Source organism: Lepisosteus platostomus, chromosome 1 (genome assembly GCF_059453375.1).
Source record: "Lepisosteus platostomus isolate fLepPlt1 chromosome 1, fLepPlt1.hap1, whole genome shotgun sequence".
Classification (NCBI taxonomy): domain Eukaryota; kingdom Metazoa; phylum Chordata; class Actinopteri; order Semionotiformes; family Lepisosteidae; genus Lepisosteus; species Lepisosteus platostomus.
In genome coordinates this window covers 82,507,644-82,530,005 of record NC_142611.1, presented here as the reverse complement: position 1 = coordinate 82,530,005, position 22,362 = coordinate 82,507,644, and the positions used below count along the sequence as shown (strand labels likewise).

Genomic DNA, 22,362 nt, shown 5'->3' with positions numbered 1-22,362 from the left:
CAATTCAAATTAAGTCATTTTTCACACTCTTATTTGGTATGCAGTTATAGCATAGTGGCTGCAATGCATTTTCTCAAGTGTTTGAAACCCAGTTTATGACATGGGTTTATTTATAACAGCATTTATAACTTGACATATAATCAAAATACTCTTTCTTGCATGTAAAAACAGTGCACTTTTTTTATCAGTGACATGAGGACGGCTTATGGTGCAGTTGGAAAAACTAGCCCTCAGTCCAAATAGAACATATTATTCCTGCGTTTAGCACTTTTTGTTAGTCCAGAGGAATACAAATCTGCCTCTGATGTTCCTCAGATGTCCATGTTCATGTTTACTGGGAAAGTTAGCCTTTCTGGTGGGCTTGTAGTCAACTCCACCTGTGGCTGCTGTTGCGACACTCTTCCTCTTGCTGGTGTTTTGTGGACCCATTGTGCAGGGTCTGAGTTTCAGGTGTGATTTTTCTTCCACACTTCAAGCGGATTGCTAGCGTGCATCTTCTGTGTCATTTTCATTTCATGCTTTTCTGTTTCCAGCCTAGCTGAGTCCCAGTTTGCTGAGCATTTCACTGCACTCTACTGTAGCGACAGTATCCAGATGTATTCTCAGTGTCTTTTTATTTCAATGCTAGGAGAATTCTGCTATGCATGTTCACATCTATTTTTAAAGAAATAATCTGCACTTCAATCAATAAAAATGCAAAATAGCCCCAGTGTTTCCTTTTTAAAACTGAGAGTGTGGTAACAGTATGGGTTTGTTTGGGAGCACTGTCATCCCAGTGTGCTTACTGTTTTCAGGCATTATTTCTGCTGGTATTTATTACAGGATGTTTGTTAATTGAAGTGAAAATGAATCATCAACCGTCCTGTACATTACTGTAAGAAATGAGCTTATAACACTATCAATACCTTAGTATACCTTACTACATTACCTTTCTATAGTGTATTGCAGTCTGCCATCTTGGTAGCAGCTTGGGAATGTAATTTAATGGAAAGATCACATACTTAGTGTTTGCTGCCCCAGAATGATGCATTATCGTGATTTTACCCTCTTAGATCTAAATGACAAGCTGTTTTGATTCTGTGGGTTTTCCCTGTTCTTCCCTGTTTTTCACTTTTGAGGTTTTTTGTTTACTGCAGGCTAAAATGCACATTGGTGTTTGGACGGATGTGGGTTGTGTGTGTACTGGATCCCAGGTTTACTCAGTATCCTGAAATACTGGATATGTGTGCAGATTGTTAATCATTAATGTTGGTGCTTACTGAACACATGAGAAGGCCCCTTATTGAACCTGAAGAAGACAAAAAAGAGAAAAGCACCATAACCCTCAAACTGGCGATCTTGCCCTCCTTCCCTGATGGGACAGAGAGCTACACTCGAGTGTAGCACATTTTAGCTTGTCTAGTTCATTGTGATCCTTTCTGTACACGTCATCTTTGGTTTCAGATCCACTATGAAAATGTTCTCAACTTAAAAAGAAAAAAGTGTATTCGTTCCGTTTTAAATGTGTCCAAAGGCTGCAAGCAGAAACCTGTTGAGACTGAACTTTATAATCTTTATTTTCTCATGATGCATCATGATAAACCATCTCAAGGTGTTTTACAATAAAAACAACAAACACCAAGTTAAATTTGCGCTAGTTGCCTGAAAGAAGTAAGACTGCAAGGTGAGATAAGCTCTTCTTCCTTCTTCCAGTGAAGTGCAGGAAGGCATCTTCGTGAAGATTGGTTCAGAAAGAACAAAGTGAGAACTCTCTGTGGAGTCGCCTCCTGCGTGCCGTGGACAAGACCGCATGGCTCAGGACAGTCATCTCTGTCTCTCTGAGCCCCCCGAGACAGCCAGCCCAGTGGCCGGTCCAGCAGGACTCCACTCTGTGTTGCCTCTTCCTGTGGAGATGCACCCACAGCATGCTTTTGAACCTGTAATGTCCGACATAGAAGAATGAGCAGGCCCTCCTCACAGAAGTCTTTCCTGCTTCCAGACAGACCGTGTGCTTAAAGAGGGCTTGGAAAAAGCTACAGCTGCCTGCAGTCATATCCACTACAGCTCACATGTGCTTTGTACTGGAGGTTCATGCAAATCTAGGTATTCACATTCCCTGCCCTGTCACTCCATGGCATGTGTTGGCACTTTGTCCGCAACGGAGTTTGTTCAAGATGTTGGCCGACTGGGTGGCTGTGTAAACCCCAGCAGTGCGCAGTGTGCTGGAAGTGGGGCCACAGTAAATACCTGAGATTCTTTTCTCTCTTCTGTCTTTAGGGTTGCAAGAAATCGCTACTCACTTCAGCTAGGTTTTGAAGTAATTTTATTTGGACGGACATGCTGAGAGCAGAATATAACTCGGTATCTACTCTGTTCTAAAATAAATTTCAAGGTATTTTATTATTCAAGTACTATCCCAGCCAGCCTCTTGAGCTCCTATAAATGTCACATTTAGGACAACTATTTCGTGTCACGTGTTTATAAAGTTTATTGCAGCACCTGTTCTTGGTACTTTGAAGGTCCATTCAAAAGGGCTGTCCCTCCAGATGTGAACACCTTGCTTCCTGTATGCCGTTCCACCTGCCTTCATCTTTCCCCTTTGTTTTTTTAATTTAATTTAAACAGATTAATTTTCAGATCTGACTTAAACAGTCATTTGAGCCTTTGTGGTGTGAGCAGGGATGAGGGAGTTTAGGGGGTGTGGTGTAAGGAGGGATTTAGAGGTGACGGGGCTGTGAAGTGAGAAGGGATGTGTGGTTGTAGGGTGAGGGGGAGTGAGGAAGGGTTGTAGGGTGAGGGGGAGTGTGGCGTGAGGGGGTTGTTTTGAGGGGAGGGGTTGTGGGGTGAAAAGGGGTGGGGAGGGAGTGAGGTATAAGGGGGTATGGGGTGAAGAGGGGGTCAGGAGGGGGTGAGGGGTTATGGGGTGAGGATGGGTGTGGGTTTGTTGGATGAGGATGAGGTTGTGGGGTCAGAGAGTGGAAATGAAGGGAGGAAGATAAAACTCAGTGAATGACGCAGTGATAAACTGTGATAAACTGAGGGGGAGGGAGAGATGAAAATGCAGTGTGTAAGCTGTCTGGAGATTACTTCGCTCTCCCTGAACAGGTCATTAAAGCAGTTAAACAGGGCCTTGCCAGTCTTTTCTTTTATCCCGTAATGATAAAATATGCTCCAGAGGCTCGCTCAGGTTATTTTCTCATAACCTTGATATTCAGAGGTTTGTAAAAGCAGCACTTTTTAACAAAGTGATTAATAAACTCTCATCACTCAAAGTGACCCCTAACTGTGTTGGCAGTACTGTCTGTGGCTCGGTGTCGTCTGTAACTCTTGTTGCGTGATGTCATCTGTGCGGTTTACTCTGAACACTACACGCGACTTCCCAGACAGTGCAGGTCAGAAGCAGAGCGGTAGACCTCTGTCAGTACTCTTCCTCAGGAAATGCAGTTGTATGATTAGAGTTTGCCAGGACAAGCTGAATCAGTTGCCCGGTGGCATCCTGCTGTTTTCCCTGAACTGTTCATAATCATTCATAAACTGAACAGTTGTGTCTAATCCTGCTGCGCGTGCTAGGTTTCTATTACTCTTAATTCAAAACACAATTCAGATTAAGTTTGTAGGAATTAAGTTATAATAAAGAGTTTTTTTTTTACAGGAAACAGAATGTTAAACAAAAATTAACAATGAAGCAGCCCTGGTCCAGCATCTGGTGTTATTGTGTTTGAATTTTTTTAGGTCTTTCTAAAAAATATATCTTTATGGTATTTAAGTTGTTTCATGACATAAGAAAGGTTACCAATGAAAGGAGGCCATTCAGCCCCTCTAACCCATTTCATAGTAGCTTATTAATCCATGGATCTCATCCTGTCATTTCTTGGAAGAAGTCAGCATACTGGCTTCAACAACGTGGCTGGGATTCTTGTTCCCTTTCCTGTTATCCAGCTGCACTTCCACATCATCTCCACTGGTGGCCTCTGGTTCATAGTTTACTGTTGATACTGCTAACTATACCAGAATCAAAAACGTTGATACAGACAAGGAAGAGCAACGTTCCTAAAACAGATCCTTGAGGCACACCCCTGCTTACTTTCACCTAATCAGAGGTTAACGTTCATAAGATGTGGTTTCTTATTCTCTACCCTTTTCTGAATGCTGTGCATGTAATCCATGTACTAGTTATGAGTGAACTTATCAAATTCTTTCTGGAAATCAAAATCTCATGTTTTACTGGCATTAACTGCCCTTGTTACTTGTTCAAAAAATGACTTAAATTAGATCTTGCTTTTCTAAATCCATGTTGGCTACGTCTTTAAAAAGCAATTATTTTGGGAAATGTTATTATATTTTACTGCTAAATATTGTGTCCATCCCTTTATCAGTTGTTGGTTCTTAGTTTCCTGATTCACAATTGTCCCCCTTTTCCTTCCTGCTGGATTTTGGGTCCCAAGGGAACATTAGGACGAGTGATAATTTGAGACTTTTAGCCGCCTATGTTGTATATTGCAGCATTCAGTAGTTGTATTCCAAAGTCAGATCAAAAGTTGTAAGAAAACATATTCTTAATAATAATAATTAAAAAACTCAAAGTACTTTGCAGGTAATGGGGATCTTGTCCACCTGGATGATGAGACGGCAGCCATAGTGCGCCAGCACACTCCCCACACACCAACTCTCAGTGGGGAGGAGAGCAGAGTGATGGAGCCAGTTCATAGAGGGGGATTATTAGGAGGCCATGATTAGTAAGGACCAATGGGAAATTTTTACACGACGCCGGGGTTACACCCTTTATGACCACAGAGAGCGAGGACATCCGAAGGATTATACTTTTTTTACAGTATAGTGTCCATGTCACTATATTGGGGCATTAGGACAGACAGCAGGGTGAGCACCCCCTACTGGCCTCACTAACACCTCTTCCAGCAGCAACCTTAGTTTTTCCCAGGAGGTCTCCCATCCAGGTACTGACCAGACTAACACCTGCTGAGCTTCAGTGGGTTGCCAGTGGTGAGTTGCAAGGTGATATGGCTGCTGTCTAGTAGGTAAACTAATTAATCTCTTAATAAAACCTTCCATTTCCATAAGCAGGAAATGAAACCATAAGTCAGGTCCTGATGATTTATTTGTTTTAACTGTTTAAGTCAGATCTGAAAATTAATCTGTCATTTGAGCCTTTGTGGTGTGAGCAGGGGTGAGGGAGTTTAGGGGGTGTGGTGTAAGGAGGGATTTGGAGGTGAGGGGGCTGTGAAGTGAGAAGGGATGTGGGGTTGTAGGGTGAGGGGGAGTGAGGAAGGGTTGTAGGGTGAGGGGGAGTGTGGCGTGAGGGGGTTATTTTGAGGGGAGGGGTTGTGAGGTGAAAAGGGGTGGGGGGGGGGTGAGGCGTAAGGGGGTATGGGGTGAAGAGGGGGTCAGGAGGGGTGAGGGGTTATGGGGTGAGGATGGGTGTGGGTTTGTTGGATGAGGCGTGTGGGGTGTGGGCTGAGGTTGTGGGGTCAGGGAGTGGAAATGAAGGGAGGGTATAAGAAGATAAAACTCATGACGTAGTGATAAACTGTAGAATACCTCAGTGTCATTTATACAAAAATTATTCAGTACAATTGATGGTGCTTTTGTTCCTTAAAGATTAATGTTTCTTATCTCCAATGGGGAGTGTCAGAGGATTACCTCTGTTCTTGTTGCCAAGAGCCAGCAGACAGACCTTTAATTCAGTGCTTTGCAATAGCATATGATAGCCTGTGTATTAGAAGAAACAGAGCATGGCACACATAGTATAGAATGAAAGGGCATTAATAACTTTTGTGTTAATACATCAATGTGAACCGATCAAAATTGTCCTTATCTCTGTGTTCCCCCTTCAGTTCTCATGAGATCATTCTTACCCTGTGATGTTCTGACTCTGAAGCGAGACAAATTGTTTTGCTTGCCTGAAAATTTTTAAACTGTGGACTGCTTCATGTTTTATTCAGTTCTCCCAAAAAGACTGAGGAAGGCAGTGTGAGGGTGATGACTGAATAATGTGCATGTCCATCTGTGAGAGCAGAACAGCTTCCCAGATTTAAAATAACAAATAAGCTTTCCCAGTAAATTAAGAAAGAACTAGTTAAAAAATGCCTTTTCCATGTAGCCCCACAGACACAATTGTTCCTTTTTAAAATAAAGCAGCTGAGCTCGAATGAATCTAAATAAATGTGATTTCCTAGATGTGCAATGCTACCCCATGCCCCAGTCTGCAGGCCTTTCCCCACACTGGTCAAACAGGAGAGTGTCCACTCGTCTTACAGGAGCACAGTAGACCTTCAGTAACCTCTACTGCAACTATAAACCTCACTGTATCTCCTCCAGTGTAAATACAGTAACCTCCATGTTAATTATATAACTACAATAACCTCTACAGTAACCATAGCTCCTCTACATCTAATCCTGTACGACTGTCACTACAGAGTAATCCACAGCCCTTTCCCACTATACCTCCCAACAGCCGTCTCTAATGGTATATGAACAGTTCTCTGATATGCAGTTGCATATAAGACTTCTGTTGGGACTTTTTTGAACAAGGCAGACAGTATAACAATTTAATAATTATTGCAGTTACTGTTATCAAGGACCCTGTCTGTAAAATGTGTCTTGGGGGCAGGTTAGGTGAAAGTCAATACCTAGTGAGGCAGTCGGGTATTCCTTCGGAAAAAAAAACCCTGCAGTGTCATTTATCTTCTTCCATCTGTCCATTTCATTGAGCCCAGAACGTCATTTAAGAGTTACCAAGAGTAAAGATAAGAATGCTGTGTGCTTCTGCAGCTCATGACTTTCTTTCATCATTAACGTGAGGAGGTTTAATTGAGTCGTTGCCGGAGGATGAGCCCTGTGCTGTTTCTCAGGATTGCTCTGTGAGGCTGCGTGCACTGAGCAGCAAACTGGCTTTTCTCCTGCCTCTCAGAAGGAGCGCGCTATCGAGATGGGTTTAACAGAGTCTGTCCCGGCTTGAAGCACCATTGGGCTGGATTACTGAGCCTGTCAGAATGTCTTCCGCTCTTGAATCATGAGGATGCACTTCACTTACCAGTTTCTGCTGCCCTTGATGTGCAAAGCTATGCTGTATTAAGTTGATCAGCCTTGATTTAAGGATGAAAGGAGCAAAGCACCCAGCACATACCAGACCAGACAGAACCACAGTAGCTCCTTGCAGCATGACTTTGCAGAATACTGACATTTTTTCTCACTAGGCGGTGAAGTGGTACGAGAGGAGCTGACAAGTGTTCTTGGGCAGCCTGTGTCCCTTGGAGAGGGCTATGAGTGTTTAAGATGGCAGTGGACTGGACCTGTATGTGTTTTACTGCAGCCCCCACGTGTATCGGTAATGGCCTCTGATAGAGAAGAGCACAGCTCTCCTTCCTCTGGTGTTCAGTCTGAGGTTGAGCGGGGACATTCCTTCACCGAGCCTTTACGGTTGGCACAGAGGGTTACAGAAGCTGTGGACATGCTGCTGAATCTTCATGCGCCTCAGGCAGTGTTGTGATCGGAGGGCGAGAGCTGTATTATTTAGAGGACTGCAGCTTGAAGTACTGCATTTCTGTATTATTCATAGAAGCGAGTCCATCACCACGCCAGCGGGGATTCAGCTCCATTGCTTTCTGCTGTTGAACAGTGCTGCAAGGGAGTGTTTGTTTCTTAGACTTGTGTAGCCGATGAGACCTGGAAACTTGGAGATGGAGAAAACACTCCCGCATACTGCTGACAGTCCAGAGAGGGTTTCCACTCTCCTGAGCTGATTTCCTGAGCAGCAGTCTGGTCTACGGGAGGGACAGTGGTCTTCACCTGTCACTGGAACCACCTGGGAGTTAAACACTGATGGGAGCCCAGGGGAAGAGCTGGGAACATCTGAGACACCAAGATACTGCTGTACTTGTTCTTACTATTAATACCCCTGTTATTCCTGGTGAGACCAGGCTCAAGTCTGGGGTCTGCTCTCCCTGTGTACGGAGCCCTCATGTCAGCATTAATATAATACCACGTGGACTGAAAAATCAGTAGCATTCTACATTTTGATTTAAAATTTGCCCAGTATCTGAATAAAGCTTCAAAATGCCTTTTCTCTGTTTTTGCGTGATTTTCAGCTTCTGGGGATCTATTGCTTGAACATCTTTGCACTATGTTTCTGTGACTATCCCCATAATGAGCCCGACTTGCTGAAATCTGTCTTCTCCAAGGGTGCTGAAGACATCCTACCTTCTCCAAGCGTGGCTTCAACTTCCAAAATATGTCAATCAAGAGTTAAAGATTAATGAATGAAACTAATTTTTCAATCAGACAGTCTCTGACATTGTGTAATGGTAATAAAATGTACTGAGCACCTCTGAGCAGTGAAATCTGGCCAGCCAGTATGCGAGTTGCACAGCACATTGGCAATCATGCGTGTTGGCAGCTAAGCAGGCAGTAATGATCATTTGCACATTTTTTTAATGCCAATCTGCTGACTGCTTGTCATCTGCAGGTTTATGTCACAAATGCGTCTGGTCAGAATGGCCTGGGCAAGAAACGCTCCCAAAGAAGTAACAGAACTACTTTTTTCAGTCTGACTTGCATGGTAGGAACAGGAGACATGTGACTTCCTGAGTAGAGATGGGTACGCGAGGTCGTGGGCACAGGAATCGGATATGTTCTTTGCCAGGTGGCATGGCAGCTAATCTTAATTAAGACTTGCTGCTTAATGGACCTTTCCTATATCAAGTAATATAAGAGATTCTCGCTTTCTTCCAGTCCTCCTGTTACTCCCCTTTGCTGACGTCCTTTCTTTGTGTAAGGTGAGCCAGGTGTATGGGGGAATGCAGCCTTGAAGCCTGGTGCAGGAGAATTAATGGTTGTCAGCATCACATTTATTAGAGGATAGCAATCCATCTGTCCCAGGACAACAGCATGCCACTTTTCCGTGTGGACACCAAGGCTTCACAGGTTATTCAGGACCACGCCGCTGCATCCTTTTGTAGATGACTAGAAGTAGCCGAGATCATTTCTCAGTGGTAGTTTCAGTTGTTGGCATAATGTAAATAAATCAGTAGTTTAGAAAATCCATTTTTGTAGAACTGGGATGGGAGCTTTTTGTTAATGCATAGTGTGTTGTTGCAGTAGTAATCCATCTTTGTATGAGTGGAATTATAGGTTAGCTTTTGGCGTCTGTGCTTGCCTGAGAAGCCAGTTGTGTAAAGCTGCCATCTGTGGGATTATGACTGAATGCCTCCGAGTCAAAATATCCCCTAGAAGGGTGTGTGGAAGTGCTTCTAATCCCATCTTCACCAGATGTAGATCTCCATCACTATGGCTGATTAAACTTTAAAACGAACACGGCACGAATCTGAGGACATGAGAGAAAGTGTCACTTCCACTGAAAAGACGCGTAAAGCAAAATAAACTGGTGTTATAGATGAAGACTGAACGCGGTAACTCTTTTTTGTTAATAAAAGGTAGAAAGGAAATTTTGTGACATTGTTTAAAATGGAAATTATGAACTTAATATGGATTTTCTTTATCCTACTTTGTTGCTCTTTTTACAACGGGTCTCCGTTGGGAATAACTGTTCCATCTAGCCAGCATCAGACCCTGGAGCACCCCAGTGCGCTGAGAAGAAACCTGCAACCTGAAGTTTGCAGATATAATCCACCTCTTGCTTTTTTCTATGTAACATTTCTATGTAAATGTTACATGAAAAGTCAGTATAACATTACATTTGTCATAACTAGCATGCGATGTTACAATGGCACATTGGTACCACGGTGCTATCAGGTGGCAGTACCTAGTACAGGCTGGCTTTCCTGAAGCCCGAGCTTGCCGCCCCTCTCGACATGAAGGGGGATCAAGGCTGGGTCGCTAGCTGGGGCTGTGAGCACCACGGCTGTCCCTTGTGAAGCCTCAGCGCTCCGGGCCTTCAGGTCATCGGGGGTGGGACACGCTGAAGACAGCCGTGATCGACGAGGGTGAGGTGGCTGCTTAGCCCTTCCTGCAGCCATTCTGCGCCAGCCTGCTGCTGCCCCAGGTCTCCTCCCTGCCCGAGCAGTGGTGCTCCAGGCCCTTGGCATCCTTTCTCACAATCCCAGCTCTTTCCTGACTTGTTCACTTTGCCATCTCCACTGCGCTCCTCCGAGGCAGAAGGGCAGTCGTGCTGCAGGAAATCTCCTCCAATTTTCTGTTTTTGAAATAACAGGTAATATTGGGAAACAAAAACAGGTTTGCATTATATTACCTGATATTATAAAAACAAGTAATTTCTGGCTTTGATAGATATCAGTCTAAGAATTATGTAAGAGAATGTTCATGGCTGGCAGTTTGTATTATTCGTCTTTACTTGCATGTTCTCTTATTTTTGTGGAAGATCAGAATACATTATGAGATATGCTAGAAGTAGACTTCATTTATTTCTGTTTGTATATGTATCTGTCTCTGTCCAAGTTTAAGTTTCTAATCTCCATAGCTCACAAGCTATCTTTGCATTTAAAGTGCTGTCTTCTTTATTCAGTGTCAATTCCCAGAATGGTACTTCCAAGCTACTTGCTGAATGATTTCTGTCACTTAAAGCAGTTCTTGCTACACAGACGATAAATGGAGAGCTCTCAGCACGGCCCACCTGCTGTGAAAGGCAGCACTCCGAGTAGCTTCCTTCTGTTTCGCTAAGCTGGCTGCTGGGTAGAAAAGCTCTGCCCCTGAGGGACTGAGAGGCAGGATTGGTGAACAGACAACATTGTCCCCAGAAGGACTGTGACATGCTCAGCCTGGGACCCAGTGCTGTATCAGAAGCTTGTTCTGCACTATGGCTGAGTCGTTGGGGGGTCTGAGCTCTGAGGCGGAAGCTAAAATGGCAGCAAGCAAGAGATCCCGCTGTCTTTCAGTCTTCTTGTCCTGGGACAGTGGAGATCTGTCAGTGGAACGTATCTCCCAGCTGTCTTAGCTGTGACTTTCATTCTTCACTCCTTTTGTTTGGTTTCATTTTGCTTATAAAAAACAAAACAAAAGGTGGTTTCCCCACAGAATCTTTGCCTTTTATTTTACTCAGTATTGTTCCAAAGATGTTTTACTGAACCGTGAGGAAAATTTGGGCTGTTTTTTGGTTCAGACCCTTCATGTTTAAGGTTGGAGGAAAGAGATGAAAAAGAAGGTTCTTTCCTGACCTGTTCACCAGTACGCTCAGATGGTTACCTGGAGATTGATGAGTTGTTTGTATCTTGCGAACAAGTTGCTCTGTATGTACAGTAGTGGATCCTTCCTCACCCACAGTCAAGGAGTCATGCTGTTGCAGAGTGCTCTCGCCGGCAGCAGGGGGCACCCCCGTCACCGCTCTACTAACCCCACCCCTTTTGTTTCCATAGCAACTGCTCCGTGAGATGCAGCAGATGGCCAGCCGCCCTTTTGCCACGATCAATGTCGCCTTGGAAGCGGACGAGGAGCCGCCCGACCTCATCGGCGGCAGCATCAAGGTAGGCAGTATGGGCCAGTGCGGCAATTTCGATCCCGATTCACCTGGGAGACACGGGTCCGAGGAGCACACGGGTGTTGCTGTCTGGCATCTCCAGCTGCTGTGATTCCTCACTGCACTGGCAGTGAGGAGCTCCAGTATCTGTCCAGCCACAGAAGATGAGCTGCTTGTCTTCCTCTTCCTCCAGCCAAGCAAGTCTGATCCAGTATTAACTCATGCAGCCAGACCAGTTATCCCCAAGTCCTTTCAGACTGGGAAAGTAGTCAAATGTGATATTGTGAAAAGATTCATTTGGGTTTGGGTGTGCAGTATGCTTGCAGCTTCTAGCAGACCTGGAGTTCATGTTGCATCTTACTGACCTCCGTTCCCTCTTACTAGGGTGGAAGGTCTCTTTAGAAAAGAGTTTTCCGTCATGGAGAACGCGTGCTGTCCTCTTCATTGACCTGTAGCTCATGTAGTGCTGAAAGTGCATGCTGTACTTGCTACCCAGCCGCATTTACAGAGACGTGCCTTCTAACCACCTTGTGTCTGTCAGCGCCATTCCTGGATGAGTATGATTAAGATTTACAATTTTGTAAATTCAGCAAATTCATTAATCCATTGTAATTATTAATAATTGCTTGTAAATTGTGTCTTACAAGTTTTCTTATTATGCATAAAACAGTGCATATTCCAGTAACAAACTGCACAGATATTATGAGTTATTATTTTTATACCTCTTTTGGCAGGAGCTATGCTTCTTGTGCAAAGTCTGCTTACTCAGCTGCTTGACATCCACAGTTCGGTTTGCTCTCTGGTGCAGTTTGTTTTCATGTAACCTACAATGGGTCAGTGCATTTGATTTAACACTGTTAAAAAGTGTGAAAAGGTTGATTCTGCGGCGCTGGGTACAGTATAACTGACTCAGTCTCACACACTGAAGAGTGCAGACATGTTTCTGGAAGGCCAGTGCAGCTGCAGGTTTTCATTCCAGCTCGGCTCTTAATCTGAATCAGGTCATTTTTGGCTTATTGGACCAATTGAACAGCTTCTCCCAGCTCTTCAGGCTGCAGATTTAGAGAGAGCTGGAAAGCTGGAGACACACCACCCCACAGGACCTGGAATGCCCACCCTTTGGAGCAGAACCGAAGCCATGTTGCCCAGTTCTGTTGCAGAAACCCTTCATTAATCATGGGTTTCTGGACCAGTGTTTGACAACAGACAGCAGTACATTGTGTAGAAAGCTGAAGGTTGATTGCTGTACTGTTAAGATTTTCTTTTGTAAGTATTGATGCTTTTTGAGAATATAATTTCAAGATCCAAGTGTTTCAGGGAAACTGGTATTTCCAATCTTATTTCAGGGAGACTTTTATCCTTTTCTATTAGTCAGTTTTACTTGAATTTAGCTAAAATCATTATTCTGTGGCTTTGTTGTAGCTCTTTTTTTAATAAGAATTACCTAGTCACTTCTTGAAATGTTTTTTTCAGCAAGGAACCATATAAAGTGTTTATTTTCAAAATGAAGTCAACATCTCTGAAAAAGACCAGGATTTCTAATTTCCAGAGCTGAATGCTGCCTCTGTATGGTGTCAGTAATAATCCCAGTCATAGTACAGAAGCTAACTAGATGCCCTTCGCAAGATCAGGGTGGTATTTATTGTGATCTTCCATAACTGAGAATGAATCATGCCTGTCCTTGATGTGAATCTCTCCCTGTCGTGTGATCAAAACAGTGTTTAATGAGGAAAATGCAAAATAAAAAAAGCAATTGTCTGGTGTACGGATCTTGAGTTGCGTCTTGTCAGGCTCTGGACTTGAGCCCTGCAGAATGCTCAAGGGAGGAATTCGCTTCACCCGAGTCTTTGACACATCTGAACATTCCCATGGGTCTTTGCAAAACCCAGTCCTGAAATGTATTTTATCTACATCACATCCAGAATCCTTTACAGCCTGCCTGGTGGATCAGCCAAACACTCACATTTGTTTAGAACTTTATTTATAGAAATATTTGGACTTTTTTCTCTCTTTTATGATGCTATATTTTTGTTGGCTCATTTAGGACGTGTTGAGAATTAAATTCCATCAAAGGATGAGCTTTTGACTTTTTCTGATGCGGTTTATAGTTTTCCAGGAAGAAGGTTTCCTTTGAGGTGCAGAAGAGATGAGGTCTGACTGGCTGTGTCCACACCCAGCTCACCTGAAGGGGTCCATCACACAGGACCCCTTCACCACTCCTAAGACAGTGGCATCTTGCACTGGAGGAAAAGGAGAGGAGCTGCCCTGGAGAGGAGTTCTCGGTTTGAAACCGACTGAGCTATTCTGTTTTCTATCTCTCACTGTGCCGGTTCATTCTTGCTTACTGCTGGGCTTATCTGCGTGCCTGGTTATTGTATGCAAGATTGGAGCAGAAGAATTGCCCTGTCAATGCTGAATCTCAGATTAGTGCTGTTATTTTACTGTTATTTTCTTCTGAGTACTTTGTGCCTGGGCCAGTTCTTCCTTCTGTCTGCAACGGCTAAAGAACTGAGATCCAATTTAGATTTTTATTCCTGTTCTTCTGCACCTCACAAGGCACCATACAGTATGAGCAATAGATTGTAATCAGGCTTTGTAAAGATTGAGTGTTTACTACCAGGTTTTTCCCCCTTGTTTCTGTGCTGTTTTATCGTAGGGTAACTCGGCCATCATTGCCTGTAGTGAGAATTGTGTCCCAGAGCTAAGAAGATCATTACTTGTTTTTATTGCCTTGGTGTTGTTAAAGACGAGCAGTGCTGAAACTTAAATAAGTTTAGTCCAGATGGCTGCAGAGCTGTAGATTTTCATTATGTGCAACATAATTTTACAGCCTAGTTAGAGTGTAATGCAATAGGTTTCCTTCCAAATAGATTTCAAAGTAGTAATGTTGCGTTTTGGGTAAGGAATCAGGGTGTGCTGTCCTGCGTCCTGCACCTCTGTGGTAGAGATTCATGTCCAAATTTGGGGTGCAGGTTTGTCTGGTTGGTACAACCTGGCAAATGCTAAGATTAATAGAAAACTGTCCGCAGAAATGCAGACCTGGTTTTGCCTTTACTTTTAGGCGAGATAGGTGCTTCTTTCGATCTGGGGACAAAGTCATTTTCGTCAGTGATGATAAATGATCCCTCAGGCCCAGTGAGTCCAGGACTGATGCCAGGATTGTTCCCAATTCCAGGGCACAGTGTCCCTGCTGTCATTGCCAGCAGCTGTCATTCCAGGGCTGACACAGCTCACTGCTGTTGGGGCACTTCTCATATAGTTAAAGCAGATGCATAAATAATTAGTCTAATGAGATTTAACATTGCACAAATCTGTATGAAACTGTATTTTGTTGGTATGTTGACAGCTCTTGACACTTGTAACTTGATTCTGTTTGCTTTCATGAAAATGAAAACGTTTTAAATAGTAAAAAACCCAGTGTAATTGGCCCCCATGATTAACTTTAGGCTCTGGTCACATAAAAAACCGCAGAGAGCTCACACTTTTCCGAATGTGCAAATTCCCTGGGTTCTCGCGTCACGGACGACTGCGGATCCCTGCGTCTCGGGAGCTGCTGTGCGGTGAGAGAGCTGTGGCGAGGTGGCATGTTTGCGCAGCTCTGAAAGGCTGTGGGCAGGTGACAGCCAGTAGGATGACCAGTTGTAATACATTTCCTATAAACGAAACCTTAGGAAACGCTACAGCCTATGAGCACGATTTTTGTAAGACAAGTCTTGGTCAGTTTGTTTGGTTGTTAATTTGACATTAATGAATCTGGCAGAGAAACTCCAGTCCAGATTTGCAGTGCAATTATCAGCATTAATTGAAGGAAAACTCTCTTGGTCAGTCCAGAATAATTCCCAATGGAGGTTGGAGTGTAAACACAGCGTTTTACTTCACTTAATGTCATTAGTACACTTCTAAGAGTGGAAGTAAAGGCATAAGTGTATTAAATGTCAAAGAATGGGAAGTAAACATTCAAAAAATGTATAATTAATCTTTTGTAAGTGGAGTTTCTCTGGTGTTTGAAGTTTATAATACTGGAGTGGGTATGTTCCTTTTTTAGAAAACTAAATGAATAACTTTTGCAATTTCTCATTTCCTTTTGTGTATTGTGGTGACTCAGCATCACATGGCCTGTTCTTTTGGAGATTCAGTATTATGTGGGGCACTCCTGCTTGTAAGCTTGTGTAGCAGAAGTGAGTTTTTGCTAGTTTGTGTCATTCGAGTGGCAGCAGGCTGCATTCCTAACTCTGTGCTGTGCTTTTACTATTAGCTAAGTGTTTCGCAGGGTCGAAAATTAATGGCAGACTCTTTACATTTTACATTTAATTGTCCCCATGTATGATGGCTTGCACTTGCCCTGCGATGGACTGGCGCCCCGTCCAGGGTGCACCCTGCCTTGCGCTCCCTGCTTCCTGCGACACGGTGTGGTGTAGAGGTTTGGTAAATTATATGATATTTTAGGAACTATAAAATAGTTTTTTTTTTTTTTCCCTGTTTAGATTTTTATATTATTAGATTAGAGGGAAAGTTTCAGTGCTTTCACAAAGAAGTGAAAGCAGGTTTGCTTTGACTAACATTTGTGATGATAGGGGAAGAGACACTGACTTGAGTATCGTCTCTGCCCACTGGTATGCCAGCGTTCCTTTGAGAATATTTATATACCATATTATACCCAGTGACAAAAATGAATGAAAATGAAAATATGAAAATAGCCCTTCCACTCTTGATGCTGTAACAGTTTTCGCTCAAGGTTGTCTTTCCACACATGCAGTGAGAATTTCATTCCCTTTTCTGTCGGAGCCTGAACGAACGAGACGCTGGGTCAGAGCTGGAGTATTATTTGTGCCATGTTGGCTCTTGTTCAGCGTTCCACTGTTTGGCTTCTGGCCTTTATGTTTATTTGTGTTATAAGTTCAAGCCATGACCTAAATCATTCTCAGGCTACAGGCTTTGAAAGAAATCTGGGATTGCTTTTCTGTACTTTTAACTGTGAGCAAAAGCACAAAGCGTGTGCAATCAGTACAATCAGTGGCTATACCTCGTGGTAGAGTATAATTGTCTTCCATGAACCTGGAGGTATATATATATAACCTAGAGGTGTCTGATGTTTGGTCATGTACTGCAGTCTGGTCACAGAGAGCTCTTCTATACTTTCTCTTTGCCTCCTAGTTCTGACACCTCCCTTTGGATCCCACAGCTGGAATCTCCCTCCCTCTATGTAGCTCAGTCAGTGCCCATAATCTCCCAGGAGCTGATATTGATCTTTGTATTTGCCTTTCCCGTCTTTTAAATGTTTCTTCTGGCCTCCCCTGAAGCGGTTGTCTTGGCTACACCAGGTAAGGAGAACATCCTGTCGGAGCCTGGAGTCTGACATTTGGTTGACATGACATTAGCGAGATCCTCCTGTTGATTCAATAATGGGATTTTATTCTTGAAGATTGTCACAAACACAGCTTCCTTGAAATCATTTGGCTTTCCCTCTTATTTCACGTCTTTGTGATGAAGGCTTCTTTGGCAATGTGTGCCATCTTGGTAGATAGAATCGAACAGATATGATGGTAAGTTTGTGCTTCCCAGCAGAGACAATGCCATAGTCAGTCAGGTGCCAGTGTTTGGACCATGGATGTTGTCAGGGTATTTGGTATCTGTTTTTCCTGGGAAGGTGAGGATACGTCCATGCCTTGAGCATTTGGAAAGAAGAAGAATGCTGCTGGAGTTAACATGCCTAACTCCTTTCTTAGTAATCGCTCCAGTCCATCTCTTCCTCTTCTGGAAGTCATGTAGGCAAATTGGTTGTCTGCTAATGTGAGCTGAGTTCACAATGATTCCACCAGGTTGGAGGACTATTTTGTTTTTGATGGCCAAATCGAGACTGAACTGGATGGTCTTCGTCTGGTTGCCCCTCCATCCTCCATCTCCCTTGAAATGTCTTTCTGCAGCATCTCGAGTTTCATTCAGGGCTGCGATGCTGGTGTCATATCCTGCACCCAAAGTGAAGTAATCGCTTTTGTGTTTTGGTACTGCAAAATAAGTAATGGTTCCTAATAACGGGCTGCTCAGTCACAGATGCGCCGAAGTGAGCTGGACTGACCATTGCCCACTAACACTGCCACGAGCTGGGCTCCAAGGCTCAGAGGACACGCTGGGGGTAAGAGGAAGATGCCAGTGTGTGACAAAGTTGTTTGTGGGTAAACCCTGTGCGTACCACACACACACCTTGAGGAACTAAGACATAGACGATGGAAGGCATTATTATAATCTTTACCTTTACCTTTATAATATTTATCACATGCCAGAATGTGAAGGTCCTAATCATATTCCTACAGAAATAACTCATGAGAGTGAGTGAAACTGGGATTGAGTAGGACTACCACAACATAAAATCAGAATAAAATAAAGAATCTGTATCTCACTGAAAACACAGAGCCGGTACTCACACTTACTGTAGGCTGGGTTATATAGGCATCTGTGATGTAACAGGCAATGTGGACTGCTTTTAGGCACAGTGTTCAATTAAAGATTAGGCTTTTGTTTATGTGAAAGCAGGACTTCAGCTGAAACAGCCAACAGATGCACTCTGCATGTGTGTTAATGAAATACTCATTTCAGTGAGGAAGTTTGCTTCAACATTGCTGTTGGATATAATATGTATTTTAGGATTAAAAATGGCTACAGCTCAGTAATGCTTTATGTATTTTTTATGTTAAGAATACTGTGTGTGATACATTAATGATATCCTCTGCCAGAACCCATAACAAGCAAAATCCTGCAAATAATTTAGATGTTTCAAACATGCTGAAAAACTGAGGCAGACACTTGTCGATATGTTTGTCCGCTATGCGGAGAAGCTGTAATTTTCCTGCAGGTCGGTTTGCACAGGTTGCCTCTGTGGAGACAGGCGGGACAGGAGAGCAGGAAGCGAGGCTGACAGGGAGAGGTCAATCTAATGGAGGTGATCCGAGGATACAGGAGGCTGTGCAGACAAGAGACTGATGGATTGGTGGCAAGGGGTGGGTGGTTAGCTGTGTCAGGTGGAGATGCAGAGAGCAGCAGCAGAAACAACCAGAATGAGGATGATCAGTGCTGATCAGCATCTGCCCTGAAGCTGTATCCCTGTCAACTGCTTTCAGAGGCAAAGCAGGAAGTGTCATTTTCAGGTGGAGCTGTCAGGAGTGTGCAAGGATTTTCTCATTTGGAGTTGGTGCTCAGGTGGCTGTGCTTGACTTCATATTGGGCTTTTTGTTATGGGTGACACCTCATTTGGTCTAATTCTTGTAAACTAGATAATTTGAAATCCTATTTAAGGGTCTCAATACTTATAGTAACCGCATGACATATTGTTAAAAGAAAAAAAGAAAAATATTGATGATTGTCTAAATGATTACATGTGGCACAGTGGAGCAGTGGTTAGCATTGATGCCTCACAGCGCTGAGGTCCTGAGTTCAGTTCTGGACCTGGAATGCTGTCTATGTGAAGTTAGTATGTTCTTCAAATTGTGTTCGAATTGGTTTCCTTGGATGCTCTGGTTTCCTCTCACAGTCCAAAGACATACTGGTAAGATAACTGGCTTCTGGGAGAATTGGCCCTGGTGTGAGTTTTTGCACGTTTGTGTCTGTGTGCCCTCCGATGGGCTGGTGTCCCATTCAGGATGTACCCTTCTTGCAGCCATTGCCTCTGGGATTGTCTCCAGCTCCCCCGAACTGGCCCATTGAAACCTGAAGTGGAAGAAAGGGTTAGGAAATGGATGGATGCATAGAGAGGGGGTAATCTGGTCCTTCTAGCCCATTTGGTAGGTCATTGGATGAGAGTTTCAACTATATTATATAACTATAACTATTAATAACTATTTATTGAAATAGGACATTGATTTTATCCACATGGTGGGGCATCTTAATTACTCCTAGAAATGCCTGAAGCCTACGTAGACCAACACTTTAATCAGTTATGTTAAATAAGAGATTAAATGGAAAAATAAAAAATGTATGTCATGGAGCCTGTCAATAGAACATGAGAATAATTACAGACGAGAGCTAATTGATAATTGAGTTTGAGATTGTTGTAACTATTGTGGTTTGAGTAGTGATTTGTTTAAATACTGCAATCGATATACTGTATACAGTGACCTTACTAATAAAAATGTTTCACTTGTCAAATAAATTCTTTAAGTTTAATGTTGTCAAGTGACAAACACACAAGGCTGATTTGAGCCATTAGGCTTGAGTGTCGAAGTTTTCTGAAGATGAGCTGATTGCTGATCAATAATTTTCGCTAGAACAGGTTATATTAGGTTACAATACTTACAAATTCCTCAGGCTCTAAAGCCTTTTTCAATTCCAGTGAGGGTATCTGAATGATACAGTTCTGTCCCAGAGTGCTAGACCAGCTCGCCAAGCCATGTGAACCCTCACCGTGACTGATGGAAGGTGTCTCTGTAGACCATGGACCACTGTGACTTCCTGTTGGACAGCAGGCTAAACACAGAAAGGCAAAGGGAGTCCAAGACTGAAACACAGAATCCTCAGACCAGGACATAGTCAGAAGGGCGCTGTCCTGTAGTGATTTTTGAACCCCTGAATATGTGTTCTCTTTAACCTCTGTGACAGCACAGCTTCTAACCTCAGTTGTAGCTATATGCCTCTGGAGTGCTGACTTAGCAGCACTCTCTTAAATGACAAATACACTATAACACACAGTTCTCCAGTTCTTAAGCACTTCTTTCCATTAAAAAAGAAAGCTATTTCTAGTCACCAGTCCCTTTTCTGTGCCACTTGAGTCTGATGTTTCCCCGTTCACTGCCTGTGACCGGAGATGTGCTGTGACTGTGCTGAGAGTGAGGAAGTGTTTGACCTTCAGAAGGAGCCACGTTCTCTCCTTCTCCGTGTCCCCATGCTGGGTTTCCTGCTGGAGGGGACATGGTGGCTTTGTCGCTGGGCAGCCATTCTCTTCCCAGCGGACAGTGAAGAACAAATTCTTTCTTCTTTTACAGGATAAAGAGGGTCTCACTGCCCTAGCTTTTCCCTCTCTGGTCACTCAGTTTGTAGGTTACATCTGCCCACAGGCCTGGTTCGATTACGTTCTCGAGCCGTCTGAGAGAGCAGGGATAAGGCTCAGCAGTGGACGCGTGGCTCTGAGAGGGAGAGTGGGAAACGTGAGTGCAGGAGCTGTCTGTACGGTGGTTTGTGGAACTGCAGGAGAAACAATGTGAAGACTGGAGCCCAGAACCTCTCTTCCCCTGTATAGAGGCCCTGGACCTTAATCTTGATTGGCTTTCTGGAGTGACAGCAGTCAAGTCTGCCTTACTCCCCCCACAAGTGTGCAGGTGTATTGCTGGATTGGGTTTGTTGACTGCAGATGCAGCCAATGAGATTACTGCATTTATATCCATTCTCATTTGTCAGACCTCTCAGCTTGGATTGCAGGAGAGGATTGCAGCAAATACGATAAACTGAGCAAATTGCAAAAGTATACAATGCTTTTCTGGAAAGTCACCACTCAAACAGCTTTGCAGTCCGTATCCCCAAATTAATCTCAGAACTCTTTGTAGAACTGTAGCAAAATAAATGTTGCCAGGTGTTTTATTCCAACAGATTTAACAGATTTCAAGAGGCATTGTGTTGTGTTGGATAATTTGGTGTACTGCGTGTGCTCTGCTGAGGAGCAGGTGCTTGAAGCAACGCTTCTGGGATTATGACTGAATGCCTCTAAGTCAGAATCCCGTCTAAACGCAACGATACTCTTGTGCAGCGGAACTCCGGTTGGGCTCGGATAGCCGGCCGCCCGGCCCGCGAGGAGCACCGTTCGCATCGGGGCTGGGGTGTGGACAGACGAGCAGCTGCCCCTCTCCCATCGCCACATCACACGTTCGTGGGGAACTTGGTGCTAAATCATTCACAGACGACCTAATTCTGGGTCAGGGTGTCGTACGTAGCAGAGCTGATTCCTCTCCACTGGAATAAAAACAAAGGACTGGAAGGGCCAAATGGTCTCCTCTTGTTACCTTTTCTTACGTATCATCATCATTCCAGTCTGTCCTGAAGTCATCTTATTTTGTTTCCTCCAGAAAACTTTTCTTATGTGAAGCTTTGGCTGTGTGTGGTGAATATGGAGATGAGTCCGGACACGTTTTGTAATGTTGCTGGATGGGCTCAAAAGCAGGAAAAGAGCCGAGTTAGTCTGTGTCATTCTTTAGGCCCGATATGTGACTTTTATTAGGCTTAGCCCCGTCATAGACCTTCGTGTGCTCACCTGCTGTCAGTTTCATTCCTGCTCAGAAGCTGTTTGACATCTCTTGTCACCGGTGTGGGCTGCCAGCTCTGGCAGGCAGCCTCCACTACAGGTTTTCTCACGGAAACCCTGTCTCTGACACACCAGGATTGTGAGACGTGTCCCGAGTTCATGCCTCCTCATTTGCTATGCTCTGCATGCCTGTGGTCCCCTGCTTTATGGAGGCAGCTGTTACAGAGCCTGATACAGGACTGAACATTCACAAAAAGGTGGAGATTTTATTCAGTAACTTCCAAACAGCGCTCATACTGTATATCCTGTATCTCATTCACAATCTGCAAGAGTTGTATTTATTAATTCTTTTAATGACTGGAATACAAGTGAAATTACCTTTGAACGATGAGTCATTCTTTAGATATATTGCAGTGCTGTGAATCTCTCTCTCTGAGGCTCTCTGAGGCAGCCGTGAAAGTTCTTGTATCATGGGTGCCAAGCAGAGCCTTTTGGTCTGGTTTTTACTGACCAGGTCCAACCTTGCTTAGCTTGTGCGATCTAATGAGATTGAGCTACCCCAGCTGTTAGAATTGCTATCGTACTCTGATAGGGGGGCACCCCAAAACTCTGCCACCTCATCATGTGAGGGTGTCCCGGCTAAATTCGTAATGAGCTTGTAGGCATGACAGTGTCCAAGCTACATATCCGTCAGGAGCAATAAATCAGCATTAGT

General features: G+C 43.8%; 1 protein-coding gene across 1 annotated transcript in view; it reads left to right on the top strand.

Moving 5' to 3' along the window:
- The window catches only part of atrn (attractin), a 148,801-nt gene that overhangs the window by 118,853 nt on the left and 7,586 nt on the right, over positions 1-22,362 (top strand). Inside the window, exon 27 of the mRNA XM_088639309.1 lies at positions 11,325-11,432. Within this exon, the coding sequence (XP_088495435.1) occupies positions 11,325-11,432 (108 nt within the window). The remainder of the gene's footprint in view (positions 1-11,324; positions 11,433-22,362) is intronic.